Source organism: Ustilaginoidea virens, chromosome 5 (assembly GCF_000687475.1).
Source record: "Ustilaginoidea virens chromosome 5, complete sequence".
In the NCBI taxonomy this organism is placed as follows: Eukaryota; Fungi; Ascomycota; class Sordariomycetes; order Hypocreales; family Clavicipitaceae; genus Ustilaginoidea; species Ustilaginoidea virens.
In genome coordinates this window covers 1,279,049-1,294,245 of record NC_057320.1, presented here as the reverse complement: position 1 = coordinate 1,294,245, position 15,197 = coordinate 1,279,049, and the positions used below count along the sequence as shown (strand labels likewise).

The following is a 15,197-nucleotide window of genomic DNA, read 5'->3' as shown; positions in this document are numbered from 1 at the left end:
GGATTATACGAACGACGTTTGGGACATTCGCGGCCTGCGAATATGTGCGAGGAGTCTGAGAGCACCGGCTGGAGTCATGCCCTCTATACGACGAGCTTGAGCAAGAGTTGCTGGTCGAGCAAGAGTCAAAACCTCTCTTTCGGATAAAGCTAATCCAGGAATAGTATCATAGTTAATGTCGGCAGGTAAGTGGATGCTCTCGTCGCGTGCAAACTGCTCTCGTTCTGCGGCCTGCATCTTGACGTACGGAGCGTACACGGCTTCTATGACAACTCGATTCCGAACTCGAGACGGAAATTTCTCAATATTTGGAATCACGTCCCACAGCCGTTGGTGATCGATGCAAGATCCAGTGTTTGACAAACGTAAAATATCGATAGCCGTCCGGCGTCGTGAGTTGCTTTTCAGATCATATCCATATTGCGTCCAATGGGCTGGCGTCAGGGAAGTTGTATTCAGGATTGCAGTTAGGTCCTTGATTTGTTGATATTCGTCCAAGAAGGCGTTCCATCGCTTTTCAGACACAACACCCCACGCACGGCCCTTCTCCGTGAGGCGAAGGTCAGCATTGTCAGCTCTTGCAGCTAAACGGAACTCACTCCTAGACGTAAACATTCTGTAGGGTTCTGTCACGCCCTTTATGGTCAAATCATCTATCATAATGCCAATGTAGCCATCGGATCTGGATATCGACGCCTCGGGCAAGCCTTGGGCGGCCCTTCCGGCGTTTATGCCGGCGATGACACCTTGGCCAGCGGCTTCTTCGTACCCTGTAGTTCCATTGATCTGTCCGGCAAGATAAAGACCACTTATAGCTCTCGTCTCCAATGTGGTTTTGAGTCCGCGAGGATCAATGTAATCATATTCAACTCCATATCCTGGCTGCAACATTTCCACTTTTTCCAGTCCTTTTATGGTTCGTAGTGCCTGCTCTTGAGCCTCGGGTGGTATCGTCATTGACAACCCATTGGGATACACGACCGAACTACCGAAGCCTTCAGGCTCAAGCCACACGATGTGTCTTTCCTTTTCTGGAAAGCGAATGACTTTTGACTCCAGAGACGGACAGTAGCGGGGTCCTTTAATTGTCTCCCGAATATGGATCGTCTTGTCAAGATTCCCATGAACGACTTGGTGAGTCGCCTGATTTGTGTGTGTAATACTGCAGCTTAGCTGTTCTTTCACAGATACGGTATCATTGAGAAATGAGAACGGAGTGGGGGGATTGTCCCCAGTCTGGCTGTCCAGATCCTTGTAGTTTATCGTAGCTCGGTTGAGACGTGGCGGTGTGCCGGTTTTCAACCTTCCGAGCGTGAAACCAGCGCGTCTCAGTGATTTGCTTAACCCTGAAGTTGCCGACTCCCCCATGCGGCCGGCTGGATAACTTTGGAGACCGATATGTATCTCGCCTCCCAGAAACGTGCCTGTGGTGATGATGACTTTCTTCGCCGGTAACACCTGGCCAGTATCCAGACGAATGCCGGTAATGTATGGCACTTTGACACTTGACGATAGTTCTGCATTTTCCGACAGGATAATGTCGGATACACTCGCAAGCACGATCGAAAGATTGGGATATGATTCCAGTTCCTCCCTCATATATCGTTGATAGAGTTCTCGGTCGATTTGAGCTCGAGGGCCCTGCCCTAAAGTCAGTCAAATCTAAAGCAACATTCCACTTTTCGAGGACGGAAACAGGCACCATACCCATACGGCAGGCCCTTTCCTGCGATTCAGGATCTGGAATTGCACCCCAGCCTTGTCGATAATTCTTCCTGCCAAACCATCAAGAGCATCGATTTCCCGTATGATTGTGCCCTTGCCAATACCACCAAAGCTGGGATTGCAGGAGCATTTTCCAATGTTATCAAGTTGTGGTGTTATTAGAGCTGTAATTGCGCCTGATCTTGCAGCTGCTGCACAAGCCTCGGCACCTGCGTGTCCACCTCCGATCACTAATACGTCAAAAGGTCTAAGGGAAGAGATCAGCACTTATGCAACAGTTGAACGGATTTGCCTTTGGCCGAAGAGTGTCGAACCTGCTGTGAGCTGTAGTAGACAAAGGACGACAGCGCAAGAGCTGTCGTTGCCAAAAGAAGCGCGAATATGGGATGTTGTAAATGAAAGGCATGAAGGGATCAGTCTCAATGTCCTGTGATTTTCTTCTCTTCTTTTTTTTAAACCCCCATGAGAAGAAAGAAAAGGAAAGTGAGGTGGAAAGAGGAAATTTCAGGGTTTCGGAGATAATATTGTTATACATGAGCGAGGCCATGCTGTGGGGCCATGCTGTGGGGCCATGGTGTAGTTGTTCCAATTAGTTTTCTAATATATAGTCCAGTTTATCGCGCCAACAGCTCATCGCTGACAGCTAACCAACTTGGAGAAACTTTATCCTTCGAGGAATAATAGTTTGGGCATATGCGCGTTCGAAAACCTGTCAAACTCCATTGCACCCAGTTACCTTTCCACGTACATTAGGTATCAGGTACCTAGGTACCTAGTTTTTTAAGATCGCGAGACACCTTCACCTTCAACACTTTTCTTGCCAAATGTGAGTAACGATGCGCTCGCACCTCTGGCACTGCTATTCTATCAACGCACGCCTCAACTCGACCAATAACTTACTGCATCGTCAACTTCCTCCAAAAAAGTGGACGCATTATGGATCGATGTACCCCCAAGAACGACTCGTACCCCAGGTGTTGTGGCGTTAACGCCAGCTATCATCTTAGCTTCTTCATACGTTGCACCACCAATGATGAAGACAAAAATATCTTGAGGTTTATCCTTTGTTGAGCCTCCACCCTCAACGAAAGGATATTGTTGATCCCTCAGTCGGCCTTTTATCAGACTTTGCAGAGTGCTTTCAAGGAGTGAAGTATGCTGCGTATATACATTCTCAACGCCTTTCAAGCCTCTGAATCTGCCCGAGGCCCCTGAAAAGATGCCAGCTGAGTCGAGTATGTCGCTAAGTCCGCTCTGGGATGGGGGGGCTTGGAGGGATAAGTGGTAGCGGAGTACCTTGTTCGCCAGGTTCGCCAGGTTTGGCGGCACTCCCCCAGCTGCGACAAGGAGATCTGCAAGCATTGGCGATGCGTTTGCCGAGAGTTTGTGGTAACGCAAAGCATAGAGTGCTACCAGGCCGACCTTGGCATGAGCTGTGATGTTAGGTGTTTGAATGAGCCGTTGAATGTTCTGTAAAAGCGTTAGACACAGGGTCCCAGTCGCCCTTCTGCTGTGGCTTACCTTCAGGTCCGCATGGTGGTTGTCATTACAAGCCAGGCTCTGCTCAACCTCACTGACCTCCAGCAAGTTCTCTGCTGCCACTTTTCGACTCAACTCGGATACCAACGTCACATGCTTGCTGACATTGCCCGATAATTTGCGAAATTCTGGATACTCCTCTATAAATCGCTTCATATCGGAGATGGATTCTATATTGGCGTTGTTCTTTGTCTTCGACTGATACTGCTCAACGTAATCTTTGATGGCTCCGCCAAGGTCGCCAAAATTTAGAAACATGTTTTTCTTGAAGAAAGGGTCTTGGTCTTGGGACAAGACGATTTCCCTTAGTTCTGGTCGGATGTCAGGTACATCACTCAGGTTAACCCGTCCATTTTGAATGCCGAGAAGATGGTGAACCATGGATTGATAGGTCCACTGAGTCAGTAGAGGCGTGACTGGATCCTGCCGTCTGTCGAGAACGAGCAGGATGGGGGGTGTATCAACCTTTCGAAAATCGAAAAGCTGTTGTTCCCGAGATATTAAATGGAACACTTCCGACGACAGCTTCTTGGCCAATAAACTGCCTTTTTCGTATCTGATGAGAGGCTTCTTCTTTAACGATAACATAACTGCAAGCAACCCTTCGGCGCAGCGCTGCAGAGAGTCTGGGTTCCAACTATCTGGACTGGAGCCCCATATTCGCTGCTGTGGCAGTGAGAAACCCAGAGAAAAGAGATCGGAGTTGACGACAATGTAATCGGCAAACTGTTCCTGGACCATCTTCACGATTTCGTGGTCATCTGCCTCAGCGAGTCGTTCCAACGACGATTTCTTGGTCACATTGGTAAAGTAGACATAGTACTCTCCGTATTTCGGTTCTCGTAGCTCATCTATTAAGAATTGAATGGTTTGAGGTGATGGACGAATCAAGCATATGCAGCGAAGGTGTCGCATCTTCTCACGATTCGCGTTATCCAGACGATCAATGAGATACACCTCATGATTGAGTAGAAATGACTGAGTAACGGCCGTTGAAACAATGGAAACTGTCTCATTATCCAGAAGAAGGATTTTCATTTTAGACGAAGATGTATCTCCTGAGGGCATAACTATTTTCGAAATGTAGCCAGCAACAGCTTGAGAGAGGTCCATGTTGCTTAAAAGCGGGGGACGCCGTAGCGTTGCTGGAAGCGGCTATGTCATAACACGTCTTCCCAAGTGAAGGTCCGTTGAGGAGTGCCGTGTAAAAGTGAAAAGCCGTCGGAACTTTCTCGTACGAGAAGGCCAACATGCAACATTATAGCTTTGAAGGAGCGTTCTGGATAGTCGGTCGTTCTACATGGCAATGCCTGTGGGGCCAGGCAACTGGCTCAGTCGGGAGCTCGGGTACTTGCATAATCCAGCCAGACCCGATATGATCATAAAGTTATCCTGGGTGAAGATCATCTGCGTGAACTACCCATACTCTGGACCATATCGCTGCCTCATGAGAGAGTGTATCCCATTGGCCGAAACCTTCTTCAAGTAGTGCGTTTGGCTATCGTGACTCCATGTTTATATATTTCGCTCGTCAGACCAGCCCATACCAATGAGTAGTGGGGAGATGATTCCAGGTGGTTGTCCTGTCAAGTCAGAACCAACGTAAGTAAACATTGACAAGAGTGACCATGGTTGATGTTGACATGTTACATATGAGGACAGACTTTCATTCACTCAGGGACTCATCGTTGGCCAATTATCCGTGGTTTTGATTTTGGCTGCGTTTATAAAATTCTTTATTTTTGGCGATCCGCCTTCCTCTGATGTCATAGCTTCCAACCGAGCAACAGAACGGAGGTCAAGGACCGTCGCGCACAAACAGTCTCTTTTGAGGTTGCGTGGTCCATATCAACGTCAGAGCAATAACTTGAAGCGCAAAAAATCGAGCGTGCTCCGGAACCCACCCGCGCTTACGATTGGATCTATACTGAATAAGACGTACTACAACGTCGACAGTCACCAGCCAGAAAGTCTTGATTGGTTCAATGTCCTCATCGCCCAGACCATAGCCCAGTTTCGCAGCGACGCACAGTATGACGATGCTATTCTCAGCTCTCTGACGAAGGCACTGAACGGAAATTCGCGGCCCGACTTTGTTGATGACATTCGTGTCACGGAGTTGAGCCTTGGAGAAGACTTCCCAATCTTTAGCAATTGCCGTATCATCCCCGTCGACAAGGACGGCTTAACTCTCGGAAACGGTATCAAATTCGATGCTGCAGCAGCCGCACGGGACGGTACACGACTACAGGCTCGCATGGACGTTGACTTGAGCGACATGCTGACTCTTGCGCTGGAGACGAAGTTACTCTTAAACTACCCCAAAAAGCTATCTGCTGTGCTTCCAGTTGCGTTGGCAGTGTCAGTTGTCCGATTCAGCGGAACCTTGTCAATCTCTTTTATTCCGAGCAATCCGTCCCAGTCGACGCCCACAATGATGACTTTTAGCTTTCTCGACGATTATCGATTGGATTTTTCCATTCGCAGTCTACTTGGAAGTAGGTCGCGCCTGCAAGATGTTCCTAAAATCGCACAGTTGGTAGAGTCTCGACTGCACAGATGGTTCGATGAGCGTGCCGTCGAGCCTCGTTTCCAGGAAATAGCCCTTCCTAGCCTGTGGCCGAGGAAGAAGAATACCAGGGGCCCGGAGGACTCCATTGCCGATGGTGGGCTATCCGTTGGGCGTTCAAAGGGGCAAGATGTCAATCGGGAGGCTTGGGATGACCCGACCAGCAGGAAGCTAAATCCGTCCATCAAAGACGGCATGTTCGATAAAAGTCATATGAGACAACGGCGCCATGTCAAGGATGAGAGCAACCTTGCATTTTCCGGTCCCATGACAGGTGTCGCACCTACTTAGAGTATTCTGAAAAAAAAAAACACCTCTTTCTGTAATACACGCAATGAGTCATCCTTGGCCTAGTTCCGCGCTAACATGATATGCTGGGTGCCCAGGCATCTAAGAAGAACGCCAGCCTTACATAGAGCCCCGAAGCTATACCTTGGATATATCCAGATCCCAAAGCCGTGGACATCCGTGTGCCAAATGGTCGTAATATAGTGTGCTCAAGATATCTATCGGCTTATTAAGGTCTCGCTATATTACGTTCCAAAACTTGCCAAGGCCATTGAAGACTTTGTCCACGGCAGCAAAGATTTCCACCACAGGACTGAGCCTCCGACGAGCAACAGATAGTATGGGACAGTCCACCTAATAATGTTTTTGTTCTGACGAAATTCACCATCAGGCACCCAGTATGGTTCCAGGACACCATGCACGCGCGGGAGACCCATCGAATTACACAGAGTGTGCACTGCAATGACAGCAATCAAAGACCCAGTACGTAGGAAGAGGAACGTGGCGTAGGCCCCGAAGATGGTCGTGTAGGAGAACTGAAGTACGGAGCGGGCTATGGCGGCCCAAAGCGGCGCCTGAGGGTGCGTGATGCGGAATTCGCAGAAATGGTGGACATGAGCGAGACCGAAAACAAGAGGAGAAAGAAGAATGATGCTCTTCAAGCTGCAGCCAGCCGTCAATAGCAGCGGCACAGCAGAGGAGCGGAAGAGACACTCCTCCGTTATGGGACCCTACCCGTTTCAAGTCAGTTGCGAACCGGCACATTTTGGGGTCAGCCAGGAGAAGGGCCACCATACTGCCACCATATTTCTCCACATGGCCCAGTCAGTCCGTAGTAGCCTCAAGGGCTCCATTCTCGACCAGTATCTCCACGCACCGTCGATTATCATGCATTCATACAACGGACCTGCAAACAGGATACTTGTCAAGAGCAAGGTCTTGCACGCGTCAACGAACCCTGGCGGCCAATACCCCATCAGGTGCCATGGCGAGGGCTCTTCAAAGTTTCGGAGGAGAAGAAAGGTCCACGAGGAGCACAGGGCAGTTGAGTAAGACACAAATCGAATTCTCGCTCGTATAACTTCGGGCGCATCTCTCAAGCGACCCGCAGAAGCTCTTGTAGCGGCAGATGTGTAAAGAGGTAACACATAAACGAGACAATACAGTACCTTGTCCAGCGTACCAGCATTGGGGAAAGAGTCAGTCCTCGTCCATCATAAGTCGTGTCCCACTCTCTTTTCCCCTCGTGTTCTCAAAGCAAATAAGTAGCATCGTCGCCAAGTGCCACGCTTGATAAACAGCCGAACATCCCGAGTCGTCTTTGCAAATTAGGTCAAACTTACCAGGAGACTAAAGGCATGACACTGGCGAAAGTCGTCTCTAATGAATAGGGGACTAAGAAAGGACTTCATGGCGGGGGGGAAAAAATAAAAAAATGAATAAAAAATAAAATAAAATAAAAGAATAGATATGTCGCTATAGCCGGAAGTTTCCACTCCTGCAGATAACGAATTGTTGGATATTTTAGACGTCAACTGGGCAAGTATTGTTCAAATCTGCTGTAAAACTCCACATATATGCTGTCGGAATAGTCGCATTGTCAGGGGCTTCCAAGTTCAGACCGTTGTGGCCCCACCTTCTCCTGCAACACGATTGGCCGCATGCATGCACGCACCACTATTACACTAGGGCTTGACACAATGACCAACACCACGAACACAAGTCTGATGTCGAGTGTCTGGAAGGCATGAATTGAAAGTATTGTCATTTTCTGGCCCTACCCGGGGTCTACTACGTGCTGACCCAAGACCGCTTTCTTATCTGACAGTCTCGTTCGGTGATTTTCAAACTTTTGAATGCGATATTAGAACGATGTTACGTCAACTGAACTAGTGATCCCTTGCGGGACTACCCTCTATGGCCGTTTCTTTCCCTGGCTGATTATCAAGTACCAACAATGAGCCTCCAAGTACACACTGTGCTCCAACAAGAAACCCCAAGACGCCTTTGTGGTAGCAAATGCATGGTCAACCCAAGCCCGGCATTTGTTTCACGGTAAAAGCCGTCGGCCAAATTCGCGCCACGCCCAAAGAAAGAGATTAACAACAATTGCAAGACATAGGAGACATCGAATAAAGAGCAATAATACAAGGGGGGAAAACAAACGGGAACAATAAATCTCTGTCCTCCGCTCAGATGTTAGTCTGAGACGGTTGAGCTGAGAAATGAATAAGTCTACCCAAAGTGGAAAAGGAAAACAAAAGGAAACAACCAGACGAGTTGGAACGCAGTTTGTAAACTCGATATAGGGATCCAATTTAAAAGAGAGAAAAAACGCCAATATTGTAAACAAGGCTCAAGGCGCTAAGAGCGGTTTACGCCCTTCGAACCTCCCTGTACTTGCTGTTTCTGAGAGTTTCCGCCTGATTGGTTATCGTAATACTTCTGCTCTTGCGAACCATCGAGTCCATCAAGTTCCCATGTCGAGCCACTCTCATCGACGTTGTACTGTGGGGCCCCGCTTCCAGGAGTAGAAAGATCTGGCTCTGCTCTTACAGGTCGAGGTTCACTAAAAGCGTGAACCTCCTGCTGGTTCATTTGGGTAGCTTGAGAAGGGAAATAATATGCCTGTCTCATATAAGAATGTTCATTTGAGGTTGGTCTGGCCTCGGAAACTGAACCGAGATTTATAGGGGACTCGTCCGAAGGCTGTGATGCTTCAAATGTCGAGCTTTGCCGAGGTTGGCTATGATGTGGCATGTGCCGGGGGAACTCGCTTTCTATGTCGTCATCAGAGCGAAAGCGAGCTGTCTTATGGGGTTCCAGAGAGTAGTTTCCTTGTTGAATAGTGGTGAAGGGCATCAAAGACGTGCTTGGTGGCATTGATGCCGTGATACCAGGTGGTATATACGGCGCCGAGGAGCTTATCATTGGCGGCATTGACGAAACAAGCTGTTGTGGCGGCGGCGGCGGCGGCGCCGTCGCTTGAAGTTGGTGATGATGTTGTTGTTGTTGCTGCTGCTGCTGCTGCTGTTGTTGTTGCTGCTGTTGTTGCTGCTGCTGTTGTTGTTGTTGTTGTTGTTGTTGTTGTTGTTGTTGTTGTTGTTGTTGTTGTTGCTGCTGCTGCTGCCGCTGCTGATACTGCTGATGCTGATTCTGTTGCTGATGATGATGATAATGTTGATGTTGATGTTGATGGTGGTGCTGCTGCTGCATCGGTGTTGGATGGATAGATGGGTTCATCGATGCCATGTAATGCTGCTGTGGCTGGTGATAACCATATGCTGTATGATTATAAGTGGAAGCCATATGAACAGCAGATTGGAAGCCTGTCAACGACATTGCTCTGTGCAAGACACCACCGGCGCTGGTGTTGAAATCATGGGCACCCGATAGCGTGGTGAACAGGGCAGGAGGACCACCACGCTCATCAGGGCTGTATTCAACCTCATCTATAGGAGCCCGGAAGTTCTGTGACATGATGAGTTCCGATCGCGGGATGAGATTCCTTGTATGGTAATGTTTTGATGGAGTAGCAAGCCTTCCAGCAACTACATCATTGACGTTGTAATAGCTGACGAGATGATGGGGAATTCCCTGGTATGAGACGCTGATGGTCTTCTTGATCAACCCATTGTTTTTGAAAGGGTAGGAGTCGATCAAGGAACCAATCAATGATCTTTCAGTGCCCTTGCCAACTGAATTCATACCGGCCGCTGCGAAACCGCTGAGGCTTGTCCGGGCACCTATCTCGTTCTTCCCGATGCCGCCTGGCGGGCATTTTTTCTTTTTGAGAGCTCTCTTCTTCTCACCTGGGGGGAAAGGCTGCTCAAGTTCCCGGTATATAAGGAAGTTACCCAGGATGCGGCTTGGACTCCATGATACGCCATCTGTCCAACGTTTGATGCCGGATGAGTGCTCCTCGTATATGAAAATGTGGCCACTCTTGATAAGGTCCTGTCGTTCTCGGTCATGAGGGCGACGAGGGACGTGGTTGAGATTGCCAGATAAACAAGCTTCGAACAAGATCAGGGCATCCAACGTCGAGGCTATGTGGCCCTCAAACGTAGGGTTGAGAGGGTTGGACGGACCTGACATGGCCGCCATTAAGTCTTGCACCAGCTGAACTTAACTTTTCAGGAGGGAAGATAGTAAAGGCTGGGGTGAAAGCTCTAAGCCTCGTGCAGGTCCCCGTGCTTGGACCAAAGGTTCCAAAGGTTGATCAAGAGGTTGGATTCGATAAGACCTATTTTTCTGTCATGCGAATAAAAAGTGCGATGCGCTCGGCGCAGAGAGAAAATGAAATTTAAAAGCAAGTGGTAGAGGAAGAAGTTGCTGCGAACCGACGTGAGAGATGTGAGGAAAATAGTCAACAGCGAGACAGGACATGAAAGGAGCAAAGTGGACCTGGAGGAACACAAGGTTATGGCTTGACCAGACTTTGGGGAAGAGAGAGGCCTGTCGAGTCTGAGGGGACTCGGTGGGTTTTGAGCAAGCAAGGCTGACAAAACTCTTGGATGCCTACTGTGACGATGGGAGTCGAAGAAGAAAAGATCAAGGGGAAGACGAAGAGAGTTTGACGATGATCAGAGGCGCCAAAGATGCGGGAGAAGGGAGGCTGGATTGTTGGACTTCGGGGCAGAGAATCCGGGAGGGACGACTTGGACGACTTGGACGAAAGGCCGGGACAAAAATGGACAAATAAAGACCAAGGCACGAGCCAGAATGGGATGGGATCAAATATTAAGTTTCGACGAGGCGTAGGGCTATCTTGCGGTTCGACAGCCCAGATGGACGGGGCAGACGCAGCCTGCCCACCCTTTGAAAGTATGCTTGATGTACTGGCGGAGCCCGTCGAAATGTAGAGCGATCTTGTGGCTTGACGGATCTTCCGTCCAGAAAACTTAGTGTAGGCCGAAGCTGTTTTAGCTGCGCTGGCTACGGATTAAACTCCGACTATGGAGAGAGGGACGCCCGGGCTAGCAATTGAAGAATCGATCCAAGGCTGCATTGTATTGCAATGCGTCTGGTGTAAGTCGGCAGGGCAAGCAAGACCTATCAACTAAGCAACAGCCCAGGCAGTGGTGTCGGTCCCCATGGCTCGACAAGCATTGAATGGCAGGTTGACATTTGCGAGAAGAAGAGCAAGGTCCAATAACTCCATGTCGCAACTGCAACTGGAAGCCGCTCTTCACACGTACGGGCTTGGTAGGCAGGTACTGCGTATTCCAGGTAGGCCGCAAGTGCCGGAAAGGGCGTAGAGGAGAGCATCTCGTCAGGGGCGTGTCTGATGGAAAGCTCTCGGGCGTGTGCATATAAAATAAAAGCGCTTCTGGCTGCACCCCCCGACCGCCGAGGGGCTTAGGGCGGGGCTTGGGTGTTTGGTTGGCGTCTGGTGGGGTGGATTGATTCAATGTAAGCATCTGGTTCAACTAGCGCCGTGTTTCTTTCACGAGGGTTTTGGAAAAATTGCACGATAACCACCTGAGCAGTTATCAAATCCCGCACAATCCTGAGAGGCAGGCATCGCCCACAGAATCTCAGGCACAAATCAAACTACAAGGGTTTGCGGTCGCTTCTCATGTGGCGAGAAAATTCCAGACTGATTGTGATTAGGGCAATTTTTATCCTTGGGCTTTGGAAATTTCCTTCCATTACCATTGTCGGATCCCAGCCGGCCACCCCGAGATACCTCACGCCCGTCACCACACTACCTCGAGCTTTTCCCACCAGTGCGACCTACATTATATAAAAGTACAAAACCCTGAGACGGAATTGAAAAAAAAAAAAGAAAAGAAAAAAAAAGAAAAACATAAGAAAAAAAAAAGGGGGGGGGAACGAAAAAGAAAATGAGCAGCCTCAGGGTACTTTTGATTGGCAGCGGCGGCCGTGAACATGCTCTTGCTTGGAAATTGAGCCAGTCGGCTCGTGTCGAGGCCATCTTTGCGGTCCCCGGAAATGGAGGGACAGCTACATGTCCGAAAGTGACAAACGTCACCAGCGTTTCTGCGGAAAATTTCCTCGAGTTGGTCAAATTCGCTCAATCAAAGGAAGTCAACTTGGTCGTTCCCGGACCGGAAGCCCCGTTGGTTGATGGCGTGGAAGGGTACTTCAAAGCCGCGGGAATCCCGTGCTTCGGGCCTTCCAAGGACGCGGCTCGCTTAGAAGGCAGCAAGACATACTCCAAGAATTTCATGAAAAAATACAACATCCCCACCGCGTCGTATGAGAACTTCTCAGACTATGAAAAAGCTACCCAGTATATGGACAGCATCTCTCACGACGTAGTCATCAAGGCAACTGGCCTTGCGGCAGGCAAAGGGGTTATACTTCCGCAATCCAAGAAAGAGGCTAAAGACGCTCTGAAAGAAATCATGGTCGACAAGGCCTTTGGCGCTGCTGGCGATGAGGTAGTTATCGAGGAACGCCTGGATGGTGACGAGCTAAGTGTGCTCACTTTTTGTGATGGCTACACCATTAGATCTTTACCGATGGCCCAGGATCATAAGCGCATCTTCGATGGTGATCAGGGCCCAAACACTGGAGGAATGGGCTGCTATGCACCAACCAACATTGCCACCAAGACTTTGCAAGAACGGATTGACCAAGAAATCCTCGAGCCCACAATTTCAGGCATGCGAAGGGAGAAGCAACCTTTCCGCGGCGTCTTGTTCACCGGTCTCATGATCACCCGCAATGGGCCCAAGGTTCTGGAATACAATGTGCGGTTTGGCGACCCCGAAACGCAAACTGTCCTACCTCTGCTGTCCGCCGACACAGACTTGGCGGAGATTATGCTCTCATGCGCCGAGGGTTACCTGGACAACTGTCAAATCAAGGTTGAACGAAAGTTCAGCGCCACTGTGGTTGTTGCTGCCGGCGGTTACCCGGGCTCGTATGCCAAAGACACTCCCATGGTTGTTTTGCCAGCACCGCAGGGGTGCACGGTTTTCCATGCTGGAACAAAGCTGGTCGGGGATCAGTTGAAGTCGTCTGGTGGTCGAGTTATCGCCATCAACTCTGTAGGAGAGAGTCTGAAGGCCGCGGTAGACGCCTCCTATGCTGCGCTTTCTGCTGGGGTCATACGTTTCGAGAACATGTTCTTCCGAAAGGATATTGCTCATCGAGCCTTTAGAGATTCTTGCCTGGAAGCCATGACTTATGCTCAAGCCGGCGTGGATATTCAAGCCGGAAACGAATTCGTGAAGAAGATTAAGAGTGCCGTGGCAAGTACAAAGAGACCCGGCGCCGATGCTGAAATCGGGGGCTTTGGTGGTGAACTCGATCTAGCAGAATGTGGATATCCCGGCGCCCCCATACTTGTCGGGGCCATTGACGGTGTGGGTACAAAACTAATGATTGCGCAAAAAATGAAGAAGCATGACACTGTTGGCATCGATCTCGTGGCCATGAATGTGAACGACTTGGTTGTTCAAGGGGCCACACCGCTGATGTTCTTGGACTACTATGGCTGCAGCAAACTTGATCTGTCGTCTGCCGCTGCTTTCGTTGAAGGCGTGGCCGAGGGCTGTCGGCAATCCGGTTGCGCTTTGGTTGGCGGAGAGACTGCGGAAATGCCTGGCATGTATCAAGGGGAGGACTATGACGCTGCTGGATGCGCCGTCGGTGCTGTCAGGGCGGAAAACAAACTCCCCCGGCAAAGTGCAATGTTGGAAGGGGACGTCCTCCTGGGACTCGGCTCCGCGGGCGTACACTCCAACGGCTTCTCCCTGGTCAGGAGAATCATCCAGAGTGCCGGCCTGGAGTACGATGCGCAAGCGCCCTGGGATACCTCGAGGACGGTCGGAGAATCTCTCTTGACGCCAACCCGCATTTACGTGAAGAGCCTGCTGCCTGTTCTCGGAGAAATCAAGGGTTTGGCGCATATCACTGGTGGTGGTCTCATCGAGAACGTGCCCCGGATGTTGCCCGAGTCTCTGGCTGCAGAGATTACCTACGGGTCGTGGACCATGCCTCCCGTGTTCCAATGGCTCAAGCAGGCTGGAAATGTCGACGCGATGGAAATGTGCCGCGCATTCAATTCCGGAATTGGGATGGTTATTGCCGTGGACGCCAGCAAGGCTGATGCTGTACAGGCAGCATTATCCACGTGTGAAGAGGTTTACAGAGTAGGTTGCCTGGTCCGTCGTCAAGAAGGACGCTCGGGCTGCGATGTCAGAAACCTTGATTCCTGGGTGTAGAAGCTTGACGATGGAGACGTTTTTCTGCACCAATCGACAAGCAGCTGGGACCTACCCCAAGCGACTTCGGTCCAACCCAATTCCCTGCGCAGGGTCTCGGCCAAGGAAGGGGGGGGGGGGGGGGGGCGGCGTATAAGGGCATCTAGAATCTGTTTGGAAGCTTGGAGTCCTGTCTATACTTTGCAATACATCATGCTGTACAAGCTGGAAAGACAGGGTGCAATAAAAATTTAGGGTCCGACACGCTGCCGAGGAACGATCCATGAGGATAAGGATTTCACTTGATTCAAATCCGCAGCCGTGTTTACTCCGAGTCCCATTTCGCTGCGTCCAAGGTCACGATTGGAGTGTGTTGGCGTATTGTATAATACCCTGAAACGCTTGATGGCAAAATTCACGGTGAACTCGTGCCCTTCCACCCCTCTTCCCCTCCCCCTCCCCCCCCTTCTCCTCCGTAGCTCGGCAATTCTCTAGATACCTACCTACCTGCAAAGTAACAAATGTTCAAGGCTCGCTGCCCCTCTAGCCCCAAGTGTCAGCTCGCGTTCATGTCACCCACCTGCCCACAACTGCGCCAACATCAAATTGGGGTTCCTTTGGCATTCTTCGGGATGATGCGGCAGTTACAAGTCGCACGTACTGGAGCGGCAAGACCCCGGCCAAAAAAGGTGAGGGCGGCAACCAACCAGAGGCGCTCGATTCAGCCCCAGGTTGCGGCCGTCCCCACTGCGCAGCGATGCCCCAACCCACCACCACCCCCCCCCCTTTTCGATGCCACCTTTTTCCCCACTAGCTTCTACACCCCGACTCTCCACTTTCTGCGTGACACACCCTCCCACTGGGCTGTCATTGCTCGAAAAGTCATGCTTCTCATC

General features: G+C 50.2%; 6 protein-coding genes across 6 annotated transcripts; 2 read left to right on the top strand and 4 right to left on the bottom strand.

Moving 5' to 3' along the window:
• Window positions 1–3: 3 nt before the first annotated feature.
• Window positions 4–2,272, bottom strand: UV8b_06332 (uncharacterized protein; the record flags this gene model as incomplete). Its single annotated transcript, XM_043143829.1, has 3 exons — window positions 4–1,641; window positions 1,708–1,972; window positions 2,040–2,272. The coding sequence occupies 3 exons, from the start codon at window positions 2,270–2,272 to the stop codon at window positions 4–6; spliced, it is 2,136 nt and encodes a 711-aa protein (XP_042999764.1).
• Window positions 2,273–2,604: 332 nt separating this feature from the next.
• On the bottom strand, window positions 2,605–4,377 carry UV8b_06331 (uncharacterized protein; the record flags this gene model as incomplete). Its single annotated transcript, XM_043143828.1, has 2 exons — window positions 2,605–3,195; window positions 3,247–4,377. 2 exons carry the CDS (start codon window positions 4,375–4,377, stop codon window positions 2,605–2,607), a joined length of 1,722 nt encoding a protein of 573 aa, XP_042999763.1.
• Window positions 4,378–4,813: 436 nt separating this feature from the next.
• Window positions 4,814–6,124, top strand: UV8b_06330 (uncharacterized protein; the record flags this gene model as incomplete). The annotated part of the gene is made up of 2 exons (XM_043143827.1): window positions 4,814–4,866; window positions 4,927–6,124. 2 exons carry the CDS (start codon window positions 4,814–4,816, stop codon window positions 6,122–6,124), a joined length of 1,251 nt encoding a protein of 416 aa, XP_042999762.1.
• Window positions 6,125–6,366: 242 nt separating this feature from the next.
• On the bottom strand, window positions 6,367–6,975 carry UV8b_06329 (uncharacterized protein; the record flags this gene model as incomplete). The annotated part of the gene is made up of 2 exons (XM_043143826.1): window positions 6,367–6,852; window positions 6,919–6,975. 2 exons carry the CDS (start codon window positions 6,973–6,975, stop codon window positions 6,367–6,369), a joined length of 543 nt encoding a protein of 180 aa, XP_042999761.1.
• Window positions 6,976–8,485: 1,510 nt separating this feature from the next.
• On the bottom strand, window positions 8,486–10,219 carry UV8b_06328 (uncharacterized protein; the record flags this gene model as incomplete). The annotated part of the gene is made up of 1 exon (XM_043143825.1): window positions 8,486–10,219. One exon carries the CDS (start codon window positions 10,217–10,219, stop codon window positions 8,486–8,488), a length of 1,734 nt encoding a protein of 577 aa, XP_042999760.1.
• Window positions 10,220–11,970: 1,751 nt separating this feature from the next.
• Window positions 11,971–14,322, top strand: UV8b_06327 (uncharacterized protein; the record flags this gene model as incomplete). Its single annotated transcript, XM_043143824.1, has 1 exon — window positions 11,971–14,322. The coding sequence occupies one exon, from the start codon at window positions 11,971–11,973 to the stop codon at window positions 14,320–14,322; it is 2,352 nt and encodes a 783-aa protein (XP_042999759.1).
• Between the last annotated feature and the right edge of the window lie 875 nt (window positions 14,323–15,197).